At 44.3% G+C, this 18,988-nt stretch overlaps 1 protein-coding gene across 7 annotated transcripts in view; it reads left to right on the top strand.

Moving 5' to 3' along the window:
- The first annotated feature begins 397 nt into the window (after nt 1-397).
- The window catches only part of LOC118080247 (zinc finger protein 250), a 33,903-nt gene continuing 15,312 nt past the window's right edge, over nt 398-18,988 (top strand). Inside the window, exons 1-14 of one of the 7 annotated variants that reach the window (XM_060269997.1) lie at nt 398-498; nt 2,395-2,750; nt 4,136-4,214; nt 5,650-5,776; nt 6,005-6,551; nt 6,997-7,075; nt 9,210-9,336; nt 9,725-10,274; nt 10,732-10,810; nt 11,932-12,058; nt 12,886-13,435; nt 13,896-13,974; nt 15,031-15,157; nt 15,564-18,857. In XM_060269997.1, the coding sequence (XP_060125980.1) occupies nt 2,431-2,750; nt 4,136-4,214; nt 5,650-5,776; nt 6,005-6,551; nt 6,997-7,075; nt 9,210-9,336; nt 9,725-10,274; nt 10,732-10,810; nt 11,932-12,058; nt 12,886-13,435; nt 13,896-13,974; nt 15,031-15,157; nt 15,564-16,489 (3,717 nt within the window). In that variant the 5' untranslated portion in view covers nt 398-498; nt 2,395-2,430 and the 3' untranslated portion in view covers nt 16,490-18,857. Of the gene's footprint in view, nt 509-564; nt 2,751-4,135; nt 4,215-5,649; nt 5,777-6,004; nt 6,552-6,996; nt 7,076-9,209; nt 9,337-9,724; nt 10,275-10,731; nt 10,811-11,931; nt 12,059-12,885; nt 13,436-13,895; nt 13,975-15,030; nt 15,158-15,563; nt 18,859-18,988 lie in introns of those variants that run through there. The other 6 variants (XM_060269999.1, XM_060269998.1, XM_060270000.1 and 3 more) reach the window with 6 other exon arrangements.

Here is an 18,988-nt window from a genome sequence, read left to right as displayed (position 1 = left end):
AGATCCAAAGATGGGATAATAGATCCCAAATAGATGGGATGGGGGGGGGGTCAAGATTGAATATATTTATGTAGTACTGTATTGTAAGAGACAGACATTTCTTTCCTTTATTTGTTAACATGTTTGAAAAAATGAGACAAATAATAATCATTATATTATATTTTCATTTATAATTTTGGGTTCAATTACCATCTGTTTGCACATATATGATTTGTGGCTGAGCTGCTCCCTGGTTTGCCGGATGCATAAATTGTATGCATAAATGCACCAAAAGCAACCACAACCCTGCAACTTTGCTTTCCATCCGGAACGAAGAACGACGTGCGCGCAGAGCGCCGCCTTCCACTCAGGGAGGAGCTGAGAGATGCAGCCCTGCGAGGGTTAAACAAACTGAGCTGCGATTCCTAGAGAGGCAGGAATTTTTGAAACCGGGAAAGAGGCTCGTCGTTGGGATTCCGAGGCGAGGAGCGGCGGACAGGAGACGGCAGAGGCGACGAGGTGCCACGCGGTGGGCGGCGGTGGGGAGGGGAGGGGAGGGGAGTCGTCTTAATGGTTGAGGCTGATGCGCCTAAATCCAGCTGCAAAAGGAAGCGCCCCCAACAGTTGCACGAGTCTCTTTGAAGCCTCTCAATAATAGTAGTAGTAGTAGTAGTAGTAATAATAATAATAATAATAATAATAATAATAATAATAATAATAATAATAATAATAATAGATTATTTATACCCTGCCCATGTGGCTGGGCTTCCCCAACCACTCTGGGCGGCTTCCAGAAGGATATTAAAATACAATAAACTATTAAACATTAAAAGCCTCCCTAAACAGGGCTGCCTTCAGATGTCTTCTAAATTTCTGGTAGTTGTTTTTCTCTTTGACATCTGATGGGAGGGCATTCCACAGGGCAGGCGCCACTACCGAGAAGGCCCTCAACGCTGGACCTCAGTGTCTGGGCAGAATGATGGGGGTGGAGACGCTCCTTCAGGTATACTGGACCGAGGCCATTTAGGGCTTTAAAGGTCAGCACCAACACTTTGAATTGTGCTCGGAAACATACTGGGAGCCAATGTAGGTCTTTCAAGACCGGTGTTATGTGGTCTCAGCGGCCACTCCCAGTCACCAGTCTAGCTGCCGCATTCTGAATTAGTTGTAGATTCCGCGTCACCTTCAAAGGGAAAGGCCCTTGGGTGGTGGTGGGTTTGGAAAAAAGGGTTTTCCCTCTGTCACCCCACCCCACCACCACTCATAATCAGTATTTATAAAATGTACCCGGGGAGGCCCGGCCAGATTGGGGGGGGTATATCATCATCATCATCATCATTAAATGTTGATGCTCACAACCCCAGATACATGTTGTGAATACCCTCAAATTAGATACCTACTCCCTCCCCACTCCACCTGTGCTTTTGTATATATATATATATATATTTTAAAAAGCTTCTTATGTTCCTTTGCACGTGGGAAAGTTTTCAATGTTTGCCTCTAGGCTTGAGGGAATGGGAGGGCTTTGTAGAAACAGGAGTGGATAAAATACGACATCAATATGTTTGGATTGATTGAGGGTGTGTGTGTGTGTGTGTGAGAGAGAGAGAGAGAGAGAAAAAAAAATAGTCCCTGGCAGGACAATCTATTTACAGTGGTTTGGTACCTCAGGTTACAGACGCTTCAGGTTACAGACTCCGGTAACCCAGAAATAGAACCTCAGGTTAAGAACTTTGCTTCAGGATAAGAACAGAAATCGTGCTTGTGTGGCGTGGTGGCAGCAGGAGGCCCCATTAGCTAACAGAACAGTTTCAGGTTAAGAAAGGACCTCCGGAACGAATTAGGTTCTTAACCAGAAGTACCACTGTAAATAAAAATGTAACTGTTCGTTTGTTCAAAATCTTTAATCTCCGAAAGTTCTTCACCGATTGCTTTGAAATTTTGACACGTTTCATTCGAATGCACGCGTTTTTATATTCCTACTCGAATACACACGTGTTTTTATATACCAACTATTATATAGATGTCACACCTGTGACATTTAAAAACATGTTTTTTTAAAAAAACAGCGCCATCGGTTGGAAGTAAAAGCAACACACGCTATACTAAATATTTAACGTTTCCTATTCAATGTTCTGATTTACGATGTGTCGTTTAGCATACTGTTCATTTCGTGAGTATATTATTATTTTTCTTCTTCTTTCATTGTTTTTCATTCCTTTTTAAACTGTTTTTCTTATTTTTCATTGCAGTTGGCAGTGAAATTGAGCTATGTTGATTGATCTGCATTTGAATTGAAATATTTCATTAGTATTTTCTATTTTTTCCCTTTGTTTTTTTAGTTCATGTTTTTTCCTTTTTTAATGCTTTGCAGTTTTATATGTTTTTGTTATAACTTTCTTTTTTCTTTTTCAGTGCAATCGATCTGCTTTGCTTTAGTTCATCAAAATAATGTCTCGCAGAAGATCAAACTTAGGTCATCATACTCGTAATGCGGAAACAAAGCGACGAGTAATTGCAAATCAAACGGAGGAAGAACGGGCAAAAGCAAATGAGCGAAAAAGACGAAGAGTGGCTCAAAAACGTGCCGAGGAAACAGTAGAGCGACGTTCAGCCAGACTTGAGAATGCAAGGTTAAGAGCACGACGAGAGCGTTCTGCCGCTTCAAATCGCGACAGGCTGAGAGTGGCTGAAAGACGTCAACGAGAAACAGCAGATCACCGACAAACACAACTCCGTGGTCAGCAATGGCGTCGATCAAGGAATTACAGGTAATGTTTGTCTGAAATCTCCTGCAAGCAATATTAATGCGTTCCCAAAAGGTCTGGTGTTTCCACGTAAATCTTGCAATGATTGATCAAGAGCCTCAAGTGGTTTTTTGTGTGACATTGTGCATTCATCCCAAACAATAAGTTTGCATTTCTGCAATACTTTTCCCATGCCGGATGCTTTGGAAATGTTACACGTGGGAGTTTCAATGAATTGTATGTTCAATGGCAATTTCTAAGCGGAATGAACAGTTCTTCCACCTGGTAACAATGTCACAGCTATTCCAGACGATGCAAGAGCTAAGGCTATGTCATTTTGGGATCGAATTGCTGCCAGAATCAATCTAATTAGGAACGTTTTACCAGTTCTTCCTTGCGCATCTAAAAAGAAGATTTCTCCAATCCTGTTATTGATAGTTTGCATTATTTGATCGTAAATGGCTTTCTACTCAAGCGTTAGCCTAGGAATATTTGATTGCACATATGACAAAAGATAAACCGTGTTGTAATTTTGTTCACGACGCAATTCTAAATCGAATGAAGCAGTAGCAGATCGATTCGGTCACCATTCCCAATTAGATTGGCGTTTGCAATCACCACCAACAAATCTCTCTCTTTTTTAAATTCTCTTTATTAAATTTTCCAATTAAAACACAATTATATTACATCAATTATTTCCCAATTATACAAATACATATCAATTAAACCGAATTTTATGCCGAATCCTAACACCACCAACAAATCTCAAGGCCAATCTTTAGTATTATGCAGTATAGATCTAGACACAGATTGCTTCTCACGTGGACAATTATATGTTGCGTGTTCTAGAGTTGGCAAACCAGACAATCTCTATATCTACACAGAGAATGGAACAACAAAAAATATTGTATAGGTAAAGGTAAAGGGACCCCTGACCATTAGGTCCAGTTGTGACCGACTCTGGGGTTGCGGCGCTCATCTCGCGTTATTGGCCGAGGGAGCTGGCATACAGCTTCCAGGTCATATGACCAGCATGACAAAGCCGCTTCTGGTGAACCAGAGCAGCACATGGAAACACCGTTTACCTTCCCACTGTATTTATCTTTAACGGGCTTTCGAACTCCTACCGTGTTTCTCCGAAAATAAGACTGTCTTAAATTTATTTTTTCCACAAAAAAACTACACTGGCTTATTTTCAGGGGATGTCTTATTTTTTTCCCCTCCTTCTCCTGCCGCGACCAGCATTGCTGCTGTGCCTATTACTATGTCTTATTTTCGGGGTATGGCTTATATTTCTTGAAATATTAACTCCACTTCTCAGTTGCCCCCAGTTTGAGGCTTTCCTTCCAGCCATGTCCCAGAGATGGCCTGTTTAACCCCTTCTTTCTCTCCCTCTCCTCCCATGACAGAGCAATGGCATCAGAGGCCCAATCTGGATCATCCCTTCCTGGAGCTGGAGTGGAAACCTCTGCCATGGACCCATCTCAGGTAAGGGGCAGGCTCCTTGTGGGGCACAGCCTGGGTGCCTCCCTCTGTGTTGAGCTGCAAGGTTTGCAGGAAACGTGTGCTGCCCCTTTTCTGCTGCTGCTGCTGCTGCTGCTGCTACTGCTGCTGCTACAAAATGTCTAGGTGACCCAACTTAAGCTATGAACTGTACGGTGTCTCTTGCGTGATATCTACAGTCCTGCAGAAAAAAATTAAAGCTTTCCTAGCTGGATTTTGCAAAGCTCTCTGCCATTGTTGTGTCCACTTTGCATCATGTTTTGTACAATACCTCAGGATGTACAGTGGTACCTTGGTTCTCAAACTTAATCCGTTCCAGAAGTCTGTTCCAAAACCAAAGAGTTCCAAAACCAAGGTGCACTTTCCCACAGAAAGTAATGCAAAACGGATTAATCTGTTCCACACTTTTAAAAACAGCCCCTAAAACAGCAAATTAACATGAATTTTACAATCTAACGAGACCATTGATCCATAAAATGAAAGCAATAATCTGTGCTATACTATAAAATACTGTACTATGAAATAAATAAGACAGTATTGTAGATAATAAAAATTAACGTTTTGTACAATACCTCAGGATGTACAGTGGTACCTTGGTTCTCAAACTTAATCCGTTCCAGAAGTCTGTTCCAAAACCAAAGCGTTCCAAAACCAAGGTGCACTTGGTTCCACACTTTTTAATCCGTTCCACACTTTTAAAAACAACCCCTAAAACAGCAAATTAACATGCAAAATAACAGCAAATTTTACTATCTAACAAGACCATTGATCCATAAAATGAAATCAATAATCATTGTACTGTACTATAAAATAAATCAGACAGTATTGTAGATGATAAAAATTAAAATCAATTTCCCCCCCTTACCTGCACTGATAATAGTCATTGTTTCGATGGGGGTATTTTATCCATTTCCGCAGTCACACAATCAATCAATCAATCAATCAGTAGCGGAATTGGGTTCCACACAGTCACAAAAACAAATTAACCGAAAAAGCCTCAAAAATAAAAACGCAAAATATATAGCAAAAACAAAAGCACCAAACTTAATCCATTCAGGAAGTCCATTTGACTTCCGAAATGTTTGAAAACCAAGGCGCAGCTTCTGATTAGTGCAGGCACCCCGGAAATTATAACTGATGGCCGCATTGGACGTTTGGCTTCTGAAAAACGTTCAAAACCCGAAACACTTACTTCCAGGTTTTCAGCATTTGAGAACCAAGGCACCACTCTATGTAGAAAGTGATTAATAAATAACATTAATAATAGCAAGAGCAATAAAACTACCAGGTTAGCCCTTTTATTTTCACACTGGGAGCCATGTCAGATGTTTATATATGTCAGATGTTTATATATATCTGTTTATTATTTTATCTCCATAAGAGTTCATTTCTGAGTAGAGAATCTATCTTTTCCTTTCAGCGGCTGGTGTCCTTTGAGGAGGTGGCCGTGTATTTCAGCAAGGGGGAGTGGGATCTCCTGGGCCCCTGCCAGAGAGCTCTCTACAAGGAAGTGATGCTGGAAAATTATGCAAATGTAAAGTTTCTGGGTAAGGATGTCTTGTCCCTTGGTTGACAGGTGCTGTTGGTAATGCATCTTACGTAGATTTGGATCTAAGATAAATACTGTTACAGGCTGACTTAACTATGGAGGTATACAATTTAGGTAGTTCTGTCCCTATGATTCCCAAAAGAAAAGCTTCTGTGTTGTTGTTTTTATACAAACGTGTGTGTATGTGGTTTTTTTTTACAAACGTTATTTCTCTTGTTTGTTTCAGGAAACAGCAACAGAGCACTCAATTCTGTTGAGATCTTTTGGCAAGGAACACCTAAGCAAATGAGCCACAGTAGGACATCCCTGGAAAGTGCCATGGGGGAATGTTTTTGGGGTCCCAAAGTGGAGGAGAATCCCGAGACTCGGCAGCGTGTTGGCAGCTTCCAAGAGAGCAAGCCTAACCTGCTGCTTTGTGGGGAAGGTGCTAAATATGTCCCCAGGAGGACCTTCCCTGAAAACCTCCTGAGCACTGAGGGGAGGAAGGGAGGCCAAGAGAATGGGATCAGCCTCCATCGGATCATTCCCCTTCCAGAAGACCGGAAAATGCCACCGGAAGCGGAGAAAGTGTATAAGTGCTCCTTTTGTGGGAAGTCTTTCGGCGATAGTTTGGACTTGGTTGCCCACGAGAGGGCCCACATTGGCGAGAGGATCTACAAGTGTCCGGATTGCGAGAAACGGTTCTCTCATCGCATCGACCTCCTGACGCACAAGAAGACCCACCAGGGAGAGCAGCACCAGGGAAGTCCTGCAACGTCATGCAGTAGCGACAGGCAAGCACTCAGTATGGTGGAGGAAGGGGTCTTGGACGCTAGAGAGCAGGAGCAGTGACTCAGTAGCTCAGGAGGGGAGGGGAATGGAAAGTGGTCTCCGCAACAATGCGTAAGGAACGTAAGGAAGAGAGGAGGAGATTAGGAGTTCCCAAGCTGCAGTTTAGAAACGTACGCTTTCTCTTTTTTTTTTCCATTTTACAGACAGAGCCACAGAAACGCGTACAGCTAGTATGGAATAAATTAAAAGGAGGGCAAAGTGAAATGCTTTTTATTTATGCGGTCCAAAAGCCATGAAACCAAAGGGTGAAAGTCTTGCTCTCACCGTTCAGCTGAAATGTGAATAACTCCACTTCTCAGTTGCTCCCAGTTTGAGGCTTTCCTTCCAGCCATGTCCCAGAGATGGCCTGGTTTACCCCTTCTTTCTCTCCCTCTCCTCCCATGACAGAGCAATGGCATCAGAGGCCCAATCTGGATCATCCCTTCCTGGAGCTGGAGTGGAAACTTCTGCCATGGACCCATCTCAGGTAAGGGGCAGGCTCCTTGTGGGGCACAGCCTGGGTGCCTCCCTCTGTGTTGAGCTGCAAGGTTTGCAGGAAACGTGTGCTGCCCCTTTTTGGCTGCTGCTGCTGCTACAAAATGTCTAGGTGACCCAACTTAAGCTATGAATTGTACCGTGTCTCTTGCGTGAAAAAAATTAAAGCTTTCCTAGCTGGATTTTGCAAAGCTCTCTGCCAACGGTGTCCACTTTGCATCACGTTTTGTACAATACCTCAGGATGTACAGTAGTACCTTGGTTCTCAAACTTAATCCGTTCCAGAAGTCTGTTCCAAAACCAAAACGTTCCAAAACCAAGGTGCACTTGGTTCCACACTTTTTAATCCGTTCCACACTTTTAAAAACAACCCCTAAAACAGCAAATTAACATGAATTTTACTATCTAACGAGACCATTGATCCATAAAATGAAATCAATAATCATTGTACTGTACTATAAAATAAATAAGATAGTATTGTAGATGATAAAAATTAAAATCAATTTTTTTCCTACCTGCACTGATAATAGTCATTGTTTCGATGGGGGTATTTTATCCATTCCCCTTCATGGATCAATGCCTTGTCGTGGCTAAGGGGCTTGAATAACTCAGAGAAGCTATGAGCTATGCCATGCAGGGCCACCCAAGATGGACAGGTCATAGTGGAGAGTTTTGACTAAACGTGATCCACCTGGAGAAGGAACTGGCAAGCCACTCCAGTATCCCTGCCAAGAAAACTCCATGGACATCATGCGAAAGGCTGGACTAGATGAATCCCAAGCCGGAATTAAGATTGCCGGAAGAAATATCAACAACCTCAGATATGCAGATGACACAACCTTGATGGCAGAAAGCGAGGAGGAATTAAAGAACCTTTTAATGAGGGTGAAAGAGGAGAGCGCAAAATATGGTCTGAAGCTCAACATCAAAAAAACCAAGATCATGGCCACTGGTCCCATCACCTCCTGGCAAATAGAACGGGAAGAAATGGAGGCAGTGAGAGATTTTACTTTCTTGGGCTCCTTGATCACTGCAGATGGTGACAGCAGTTACGAAATTAAAAGACGCCTGCTTCTTGGGAGAAAAGCAATGACAAACCTAGACAGCATCTTAAAAAGCAGAGACATCACCTTGCCGACAAAGGTTCGTATAGTTAAAGCTATGGTTTTCCCAGTAGTGATGTATGGAAGTGAGAGCTGGACCATAAAGAAGGCTGATCGCCGAAGAATTGATGCTTTTGAATTATGGTGCTGGAGGAGACTCTTGAGAGTCCCATGGACTGCTAGAAGATCAAACCTATCCATTCTTAAGGAAATCAGCCCTGAGTGCTCCCTGGAAGGACAGATCGTGAAGCTGAGGCTCCAATACTTTGGCCACCTCATGAGAAGAGAAGAATCCTTGGAAAAGACCCTGATGTTGGGAAAGATTGAGGGCACTAGGAGAAGGGGACGACAGAGGACAAGATGGTTGGACAGTGTTCTCGAAGCTACGAACATGAGTTTGACCAAACTGCGGGAGGCAGTGCAAGACAGGAGTGGCTGGCATGCTATGGTCCGTGGGGTCACGAAGAGTCGGACACGACTAAACGACTAAACAACAACAACAACAAATTTTATCCATTTCCGCAGTCACGCAATCAATCAATCAATCAGTAGCGGAATTGGGTTCCACACAGTCACAAAAACAAATTAACCGAAAAAGCCTCAAAAACAAAAATGCAAAATATATAGCAAAAACAAAAGCGCCAAACTTAATCCATTCTGGAAGTCCGTTTGATTTACGAAATGTTTGAAAACCAAGGCACAGCTTCTGATTAGTGCAGGCACCCCGGAAATAATAACTGATGGCCGCATTGGACGTTTGGCTTCTGAAAAACGTTCAAAACCCGAAACACTTACTTCCAGGTTTTCAGCGTTTGAGAACCAAGGCGTTTGAGAACCAAGGCACCACTGCATGTAGAAAGTGATTAATAAATAACATTATTAATAATAGCAAGAGCAATAAAGCTACCAGGTTAGCCCTTTTATTTTCACGCTGGGAGCCATGTCAGATGTTTATATATCTGTTTATTATTTTATCTCCATAAGAGTTCATTTCTGAGTAGAGAATCTATCTTTTCCTTTCAGCGGCTGGTGTCCTTTGAGGAGGTGGCCGTGTATTTCAGCAAGGGGGAGTGGGATCTCCTGGGCCCCTGCCAGAGAGCTCTCTACAAGGAAGTGATGCTGGAAAATTATGCAAATGTAAAGTTTCTGGGTAAGGATGTCTTGTCCCTTGGTTGACAGGTGCTGTTGGTAATGCATCTTACGTAGATTTGGATCTAAGATAAATACTGTTACAGGCTGACTTAACTATGGAGGTATACAATTTAGGTAGTCCTGTCCCTATGATTCTCAAAAGAAAAGCTTCTGTTTGTGTGTGTGTGTTTTTTTTACAAACATTATTTTAAACATCCTTTTCAAATCATTATATATCATTTCCCAGTAAGCTTTTTAACCTTACTACAAGTATGGACCACAGTTTCCTTACCCCTGATCTAACCAACTGATCAGCTGAACACTAGTTTTAATTATTATTATTTTTCAAAAATTGAAGGCTCCTTCCCACTCTCTCCTTCTCATGTCATTTCTCTTGTTTGTTTCAGGAAACAGCAACAGAGCACTCAAGTCTGAGGAGACCTTTTGGCAAGGAACACCTAAGCAAATGAGCCACAGTAGGACATCCCTGGAAAGTGCCATGGGGGAATGTTATTGGGGTCCCAAAGTAGATGAGACTCCCAAGACTCGGCAGCATGTTGACAGCTTCCAAGAGAACAAGCCTAACCTAGCTCTGCTTTGTGGGGAAGGTGCTAAAAATGTACCCAGGAGGACCTTCCCTGAGAACCTCCTGAGCACTGAGGGGAGAAAAGGAGGCCAAGAGAATGGGATCAGCCTCCATTGGAACGCTCCCCTTCCAGAAGACCGGAAAATGCCACCGGAAATGGAGAAAGTGTATAAGTGCTCCTATTGTGGGAAGTCTTTCGGCGATAGTTTGGACTTGGTTGCCCACGAGAGGGTCCACATTGGCGAGAGGATCTACAAGTGTCAGGATTGCAAGAAACCTTTCTCTCATTGGATCGACCTCCTGACGCACAAGAACCACCACCAGGGAGAGCAGCACCAGGGAAGTCCTGCAACGTCATGCAGTAGCGACAGGCAAGCACTCAGTATGGTGGAGGAAGGGGTCTTGGACGCTAGAGAGCAGGAGCAGTGACTCAGTAGCTCAGGAGGGGAGGGGATGGGAAAGTGGTCTCCGCAACAATGAGTAAGGAACGTAAGGAAGAGAGAAGGAGATTAGGAGTTCCAAAGCTGCAGTTTAGAAACGTACGCTTTCTCTTTTCTTTCTTTTCCATTTTACAGACTGAGCCACAGAAACGCGTGGCCTGGTACAGCTAGTATGGAATAAATTAAAAGGAGGGCAAAGTGAAATGCTTTTTATTTATGCGGTCCAAAAGCCATGAAACCAAAGGGTGAAAGTCTTGCTCTCACCGTTCAGCTGAAATGTGAATAACTCCACTTCTCAGTTGCTCCCAGTTTGAGGCTTTCCTTCCAGCCATGTCCCAGAGATGGCCTGTTTAACCCCTTCTTTCTCTCCCTCTACCCCCCATGACAGAGCAATGGCATCAGAGGCCCAATGTGGATCATCCCTTCCCGGAGCTGGAGTGGAAACTTCTGCCATGGACCCATCTCAGGTAAGGGGCAGGCTCCTTGTGGGGCACAGCCTGGGTGCCTCCCTCTGTGTTGAGCTGCAAGGTTTGCAGGAAACGTGTGCTGCCCCTTTTTGGCTGCTGCTGCTGCTACAAAATGTCTAGGTGACCCAACTTAAGCTATGAATTGTACGGTGTCTCTTGCGTGAAAAAAATTAAAGCTTTCCTAGCTGGATTTTGCAAAGCTCTCTGCCATCGGTGTCCACTTTGCATCACGTTTTGTACAATACCTCAGGATGTACAGTGATACCTTGGTTCTCAAACTTAATCCGTTCCAGAAGTCTGTTCCAAAACCAAAGCGTTCCAAACCAAGGTGCACTTTCCCACAGAAAGTAATGCAAAACGGATTAATCTGTTCCACACTTTTAAAAACAGCCCCTAAAACAGCAAATTAACATGAATTTTCCTATCTTACGAGACCATTGATCCATAAAATGAAAGCAATAATCTGTGCTATACTATAAAATACTGTACTATAAAATAAATAAGACAGTATTGTAGATGATAAAAATTAATATCAATTTTTTTTCTTACCTGCACTGATAATAGTCATTATTTCGATGGGGGTATTTTATCCGTTTCCGCAGTCACACAATCAATCAATCTGTCAGTAGCGGAGTTGGGTTCCACACAGTCACAAAAACAAATTAACCAAAAAAGCCTCAAAAACAAAAACACAAAATATATAGCAAAAAAAAAGAGAGCCAAACTTAGTCCATTCCAGAAGTCCATTTGACTTCCGAAATGTTTGAAAACCAAGGCTCAGCTTCTGATTGGTGCAGGCACCCCGGAAATAATAACTGATAGCTGCATTGGACGTTTGGCTTCTGAAAAACGTTCAAAACCCAAAACTTTCAAAACCTCCAGGTTTTAAGTGTTTGAGAACCAAGGCGTTTGAGAACCATGGTACCACTGTATGTAGAAAGTGATTAATAAATAACATTATTAATAACAGCAAGAGCAATAAAGCTACCAGGTTAGCCCTTTTATTTTCACGCTGGGAGCCATGTCAGATGTTTATATATGTCAGATGTTTATATATATGTTTATTATTTTCTCTACATCAGAGTTCATTTCTGAGTAGAGAATCTATCTTTTCCTTTCAGCGGCTGGTGTCCTTTGAGGAGGTGGCTGTGTATTTCAGCAAGCGGGAGTGGGATCTCCTGGGCCCCTGCCAGAGAGCTCTCTACAAGGAAGTGATGCTGGAAAACTATGCAAATGTAATGTTTCTGGGTAAGGAAGTCTTGTCCCTTGGTTGACAGGTGCTGTTGTTAATGCATCTTACGTAGATTTGAATCTAAGATAAATACTGTTACAGGCTGATTTAACTATGGAGGTATACAATTTAGGTAGTTCTGTCCCTATGATTCCCAAAAGAAAAGCTTCTCTTTTTTTAATTTTATACAAACGTTATTTTAAACATCCTTTTCAATTCATTATATATCATTTCCCAGTAAGCTTTTTAACCTTACTACAAGTAAGGACCACAGTTTCCTTACCCCTGATCTAACCAACTTGTAAGGGGGAGAGAATACAGATAACCTCCCCCTCTCATCAGGAGCAGTTCGTCCCCAAGCAGCCAGGATAGCACAGGGTCTGAAGGGGCCAGTCAGGAAAGGGAGACAGAGAGCCAGGTCTCCGACAGCATGGGAGAGCCCTTGCTCCACAGGCAGGAAGAGAGAGAGACGGGAAAGGGGGAGAGGGAAAAGACGGAAAGCAGGCCCTTTCCCCCGACACCGGAACTTAGGAGGAGGAGAAAAGGGAGGAGATTCACTGTGCCTAAGCTGTTATGTTGGTCCCGGTCGCGAAAAGGGGCAGTGCCGGATTCTGAGATGGAATGAGAAGACGTGCATGCGATGGCTCAATACACTGTAAATAAAGAGCACCAATAAAAACGCTTTAAAAGACAAGGATGAGGAGAGTCGTTACTCGAGAGTAGCCGTAACAACATCTTACACAACTGATCAGCTGAACACTAGTTTTAATTATTATTATTTTTCAAAAATTGAAGGCTCCTTCCCACTCTCTCCTTCTCATGTCATTTCACTTGTTTGTTGCAGGAAACAGCAACGGAGCACTCAAGTCTGTGGAGATCTTTTGGCAAGGAACACCTAAGCAAATGAGCCACAGTAGGACACCCCTGGAAAGTGCCATGGGGGAATGTTTTTGGGGTCCCAAAGTGGAGGAGAATCCCGAGACTCGGCAGCATGTTGACAGCTTCCAAGAGAGCAAGCCTAACCTAACTCTGCTTTGTGGGGAAGGTGCTAAATATGTCCCCAGGAGGACCTTCCCTGAGAACCTCCTGAGCACTGAGGGGAGGAAGGGAGGCCAAGAGAATGGGATCAGCCTCCATCGGATCATTCCCCTTCCAGAAGACCGGAAAATGCCACCGGAAGCGGAGAAAGTGTATAAGTGCTCCTTTTGTGGGAAGTCTTTTGGCGATAGTTTGGACTTGGTTGCCCACAAGAGGGCCCACATTGGCGAGAGGATCTACAAGTGTCCGGATTGCGAGAAACGGTTCTCTCATCGCATCGACCTCCTGACGCACAAGAAGAACCACCAGGGAGAGCAGCACCAGGGAAGTCCTGCAACGTCATGCAGTAGCGACAGGCAAGCACTCAGTATGGTGGAGGAAGGGGTCTTGGACGCTAGAGAGCAGGAGCAGTGACTCAGTAGTAGCTCAGGAGGGGAGGGGTAAGGAAAGTGGTCTCCGCAACAATGCGTAAGGAACGTAAGGAAGAGAGGAGGAGATTAGGAGTTCCCAAGCTGCAGTTTAGAAACGTACGCTTTCTCTTTTCTTTCTTTTCCATTTTACAGACTGAGCCACAGAAACGCGTGGCCTGGTACAGCTAGTATGGAATAAATTAAAAGGAGGGCAAAGTGAAATGCTTTTTATTTATGTGGTCCAAAAGCCATGAAACAAAAGGTTGAAAGTCTTGCCCTCACCGTTCAGCTGAAATGTGAATAACTCCACTTCTCAGTTGCCCCCAGTTTGGGGCTTTCCTTCCAGCCATGTCCCAGAGATGGCCTGGTTTACCTCTTCTTTCTCTCCCTCTACCCCCCATGACAGAGCAATGGCATCAGAGGCCCAATGTGGATCATCCCTTCCTGGAGCTGGAGTGGAAACTTCTGCCATGGACCCATCTCAGGTAAGGGGCAGGCTCCTTGTGGGGCACAGCCTGGGTGCCTCCCTCTGTGTTGAGCTGCAAGATTTGCAGGAAACGTGTGCTGCCCCTTTTTGGCTGCTGCTGCTGCTGCTGCTACAAAATGTCTAGGTGACCCAACTTAAGCTATGAATTGTACCGTGTCTCTTGCGTGAAAAAAATTAAAGCTTTCCTAGCTAGATTTTGCAAAGCTCTCTGCCATCGGTGTCCACTTTGCATCACGTTTTGTACAATACCTCAGGATGTACAGTGATACCTTGGTTCTCAAACTTAATCCGTTCCAGAAGTCTGTTCCAAAACCAAAACGTTCCAAAACCAAGGCGCACTTGGTTCCACACTTTTTAAAACAGCAAATTAACATGAATTTTACTATCTAACGAGACCATTGATCCATAAAATGAAATCAATAATCATTGTACTGTACTATAAAATAAATAAGATAGTATTGTAGATGATAAAAATTAAAATCTATTTTTTTCCCTACCTGCACTGATAATAGTCATTGTTTCGATGGGGGTATTTTATCCATTTCCGCAGTCACACAATCAATCAATCAATCAATCAGTAGTGAAATTGGGTTCCACACAGTCACAAAAACAAATTAACCGAAAAAGCCTCAAAAACAAAAATGCAAAATATATAGCAAAAACAAAAGCGCCAAACTTAATCCATTCTGGAAGTCTATTTCATTTACGAAATGTTTGAAAACCAAGGCACAGCTTCTGATTAGTGCAGGCACCCCGGAAATAATAACTGATGGCCGCATTGGACGTTTGGCTTCTGAAAAACGTTCAAAACCCGAAACACTTACTTCCAGGTTTTCAGCGTTTGAGAACCAAGGTGTTTGAGAACCAAGGCACCACTGCATGTAGAAAGTCATTAATAAATATCATTTTTAATAATAGCAAGAGCAATAAAGCTACCAGGTTAGCCCTTTTATTTTCACGCTGGGAGCCATGTCAGATGTTTATATATGTCAGATGTTTATATATATATATGTTTATTATTTTATCTACATTAGAATCTATCTTTTCCTTTCAGCGGCTGGTGTCCTTTGAGGAGGTGGCCGTGTATTTCAGCAAGGGGGAGTGGGATCTCCTGGGCCCCTGCCAGAGAGCTCTCTACAAGGAAGTGATGCTGGAAAATTATGCAAATGTAATGTTTCTGGGTAAGGATGTCTTGTCCCTTGGTTGACAGGTGCTGTTGTTAATGCATCTTACGTAGATTTGGATCTAAGATAAATACTGTTACAGGCTGACTTAACTATGGAGGTATACAATTTAGGTAGTTCTGTCCCTATTATTTCCAAGAGAAAAGCTTCTCTGTGTGTGTGTGTGTGTGTGTGTGTGTGTGGTTTTTTTTTACAAACGTTATTTTAAACATCCTTTTCAATTCATTGTATATCATTTCCCAGTAAGCTTTTTATCCTTACTACAAATAAGGACCACAGTTTCCTTACCCCTGATCTAACCAACTGATCAGCTGAACACTAGTTTTAATTATTATTATTTTTCAAAAATTGAAGGCTCCTTCCCACTCTCTCCTTCTCATGTCATTTCTCTTGTTTGTTTCAGGAAACAGCAACGGAGCGCTCAAGTCGGATGAGACCTTTTGGCAAGGAACACCTAAGCAAATGAGCCACAGTAGGACACCCCTGGAAATCGCCATGGGGGAATGTTTTTGGGGTCCCAAAGTGGAGGAGAATCCCGAGACTCCTGACGCAGAAGAAGAACCATCAGGGAGAGAAGCTGCACCGGTGCGATTCGGACTGCGTGAAGTGCTTCCAGCAGCGAGCTTTCCTGAAGGCGCCCCAGAGAGCCCACTCCGGGGAGAAAGCCTGGATATTGCCGTGGGGGAATGTTTTTGGGGTCCCAAAGTAGATGAGACTCCCGAGACTCGGCAGCATGTTGACAGCTTCCAAGAGAACAAGCCTAACCTAGCTCTGCTTTGTGGGGAAGGTGCTAAAAATGTACCCAGGAGGACCTTCCCTGAGAACCTCCTGAGCACTGAGGGGAGAAAAGGAGGCCAAGAGAATGGGATCAGCCTCCATTGGAACGCTCCCCTTCCAGAAGACCGGAAAATGCCACCGGAAGCGGAGAAAGTGTATGAGTGCTCCTTTTGTGGGAAGTCTTTCGGCGATAGTTTGGACTTGGTTGCCCACGAGAGGGTCCACATTGGCGAGAGGATCTACAAGTGTCAGGATTGCAAGAAACCTTTCTCTCATTGGATCGACCTCCTGACGCACAAGAAGAACCATCAGGGAGAGAAGCCTCACCGGTGCGATTCGGACTGCGTGAAGTGCTTCCAGCAGCGAGCTTTCCTGAAGGTGCACCAGAGAGCCCACTCCGGGGAGAAAGCCTGCCGGTGCTCTGTGTGCGGGGAGAGCTTCAGCTGGAAGTCCAACCTCATCAAGCACTGGAGGACCCATCACTGCACCGAGTGCGGGAAAAGCACACTTCAGTGTAGGTTCTCCTGGTGTAAGAGTTGGCAGAAGAGGTGACCCAACTTTGGTTTACCCTCAGCCAGTGCCTACCTCACCTGCCCTCAACTTGCCACCAATCTGGGGAGTGGCCAGCTGGTTGGCTTCCTCCATAGTCTTAGGATGTCCCTTGTAGAGCTCAGCAGGAAGGAAGGAAGGAAGGCGGGGGGGGGGGGAATTAGCATCAGTTGGATCTGCCTGTCATTGACTGTTGAGCTCCCTGCCTTCTGCCTCTTTAATGCCAGTGGAAACAAGCCATCACTGATAAAGAGAGAGAGAAAACACTGAGGTGTTTCACAACTGTGGCAAGCATCTTCCAGATTCCACATGGGTTGACGAATTGCTGAACATCATGGATGGGAGAGCTTTCTGGGCAGTGTTTTTTAAAACCACATACGCAGCACAGGAGCAGTGATTAGTGGTCCCGAGTGCATAGCCTGCCTTATGCTCGTAGCTGGGTGTGGTGAGAGACTGGCCTGCACCTTTTCAAACTGAAGGTGCAAGACCTGCCATTTTTATTTTCCCAGATTCATTTTTAATTTTTTAAAATGAGAATCCTCTGGGCAAGTAAAAATCTAGCACATCAGGAAGAATGGTTCTAGCCCAGCTTGCTCCCTGATGCACTAGGTTTTTATGTGCAGGGCCTTTTTAACATGGAGGAACATTTTGAAAACTGGTTTTTCCTTGCCACAGTCGGCAGTGGTACAATGCACTCTATGCTGCCTCTAGACTCTGCCACCATTCATGGTTGTATACAAGCAACTCCCTGTTTGTGTGGGAGTTGCGTTCCTTGTCCCCATGTGCATCAGTGGGGTGTGTGTAAGTCTGCTCCGCCCCCATTCCATTCCCTTTTCAGTGCTGGAAACTGCATGCATGTCAGTGGTCACACATGTGCCGAACACACGTGTCAGGTGACCACCAGGAGCCAGCAGATAGCCCAGCAGAGTGGTGCAGGGGCTCTGAGATGTTGAGGGGTCCGAGCAGCACCAGGGAAGTCCTGCAACGTCATGCAGTAGAGACAGGCAAGCACTCAGTATGGTGGAGGAAGGGGTCTCGGACGCTAGAGAGCAGGAGCAGCGACTCAGTAGCTCAGGAGGGGAGGGGAAAGTGGTAGCCCCGTCTCCGCAACAGCACAGGGTCAGAAACGTAAGGAAGAGAGGAGGAGATTAGGAGTTCCCAAGCTGCTTTGAAGGACGCCACTCCCAGGATCTGAAAGTGACTGATTGGACATGAGAACTTTAGCTCTTTTGTGTTCCTAGTTTTTAGAGGAGGAAAATGGCTGGAAAATGGGGGGGAAAATTTCCCCTGGTTTTCCTCCTCTAAAAGGCTGGGAGGGGGGTGCTGGAGGGGGAGCTAAGGAGGCAGTCGGGGTTGGCGGGGAAGAACGAGCAGCATTGACTTCCTGCCTGTGGAGCTCTTTTCAGGGAGGCTCACCTGGCATCTTTGGGGTAATAAGCAAAAGCTTTCTTGTTCTTCCACACTGTTAAAGTTCTGAGTTTTAAACTATTTCTTTGTCAGTTTTCTATTGTGGTTTCATTTTGTTATATTGATTTCAGAGTTACAGAGTGGTATATAAATGTATTTAAGCGAACAATTCCCTTCTGTTCACTTTTTATAGCTGTATTGCTGCACTTGCGGTACATTGTTTCTGTACTGAGTGTTAATAAACTCACGTAACTGATTTAGTTTACATGAACTACAGAGCAATGCAAAAAGTGTTGTCTTCAAAAACAAACAAACTGTTTAAATTATCATGCACAATGCTTCTAAACAGATGATAGCCCATTACAAAAAGTGAGCAACTTGATTACCTACCACAATGTGATTGTTTTAATAGATACAAAAAAATACCGTAATACCAAGAGCATTTTGGGCATTTTACTCTTGAGTTTTTACAGATTTGTACGATGTTCCCCCCTGTTCTATAGCTGCCAAAGCATTCCATCGTCAGACCTACATTAATACTACTACAATACTACTACTAATATTAACAATCGCCAGCATAGGTGGCGTACGCATGCTTCCTCACTTCCTTTCCTTTGGACAACAAAAGAAATCAGATTCGATCGATTCCTTCTCCCTCTCTGTTAATGGCACAATGGCAAAATTTCCAAATCCTGCGCTGGGTTAGCAAGGCTGCTTCCCCCAGCCATCGCCGCCCCCCCCTTCAAGCTGGCTCGGCCGAGCACAGTCGTCTTTGGCTCCGGGGCGAGAACGCAGCGAAGGAAGTTCCATCTCTGCTCACGCACACTGGTGCAGTGGTGCATGTGCGTGCCTTGGTGTGCACGCACCCTGCCTCCCTCCTGAGCAAAAGGACTAGCCTCTGAAGCCACTTCTGCGCCTGGTGAAGGCGTGGGAGGGCGGCAGCAGCAGAGGCCCTTCTCTCTCTCTCTCTCTCTCTCTCTCTCTCTCTCTCTCTCTCTCTCTCTCTCTCTCTCTCTCTCTCTCTCTGCAGGACTTAAAGAGCTGCAGCCAAATGTTGTTGTTTAGTCGTTTAGTCGTGTCCGACTCTTCGTGACC

The sequence above is a fragment of the Zootoca vivipara genome, chromosome 2, assembly GCF_963506605.1.
Source record: "Zootoca vivipara chromosome 2, rZooViv1.1, whole genome shotgun sequence".
Taxonomy (NCBI): domain Eukaryota; kingdom Metazoa; phylum Chordata; class Lepidosauria; order Squamata; family Lacertidae; genus Zootoca; species Zootoca vivipara.
The sequence above is the reverse complement of the archived record's forward strand: the minus strand, read 5'-3'. Positions and strand labels throughout refer to the sequence as shown.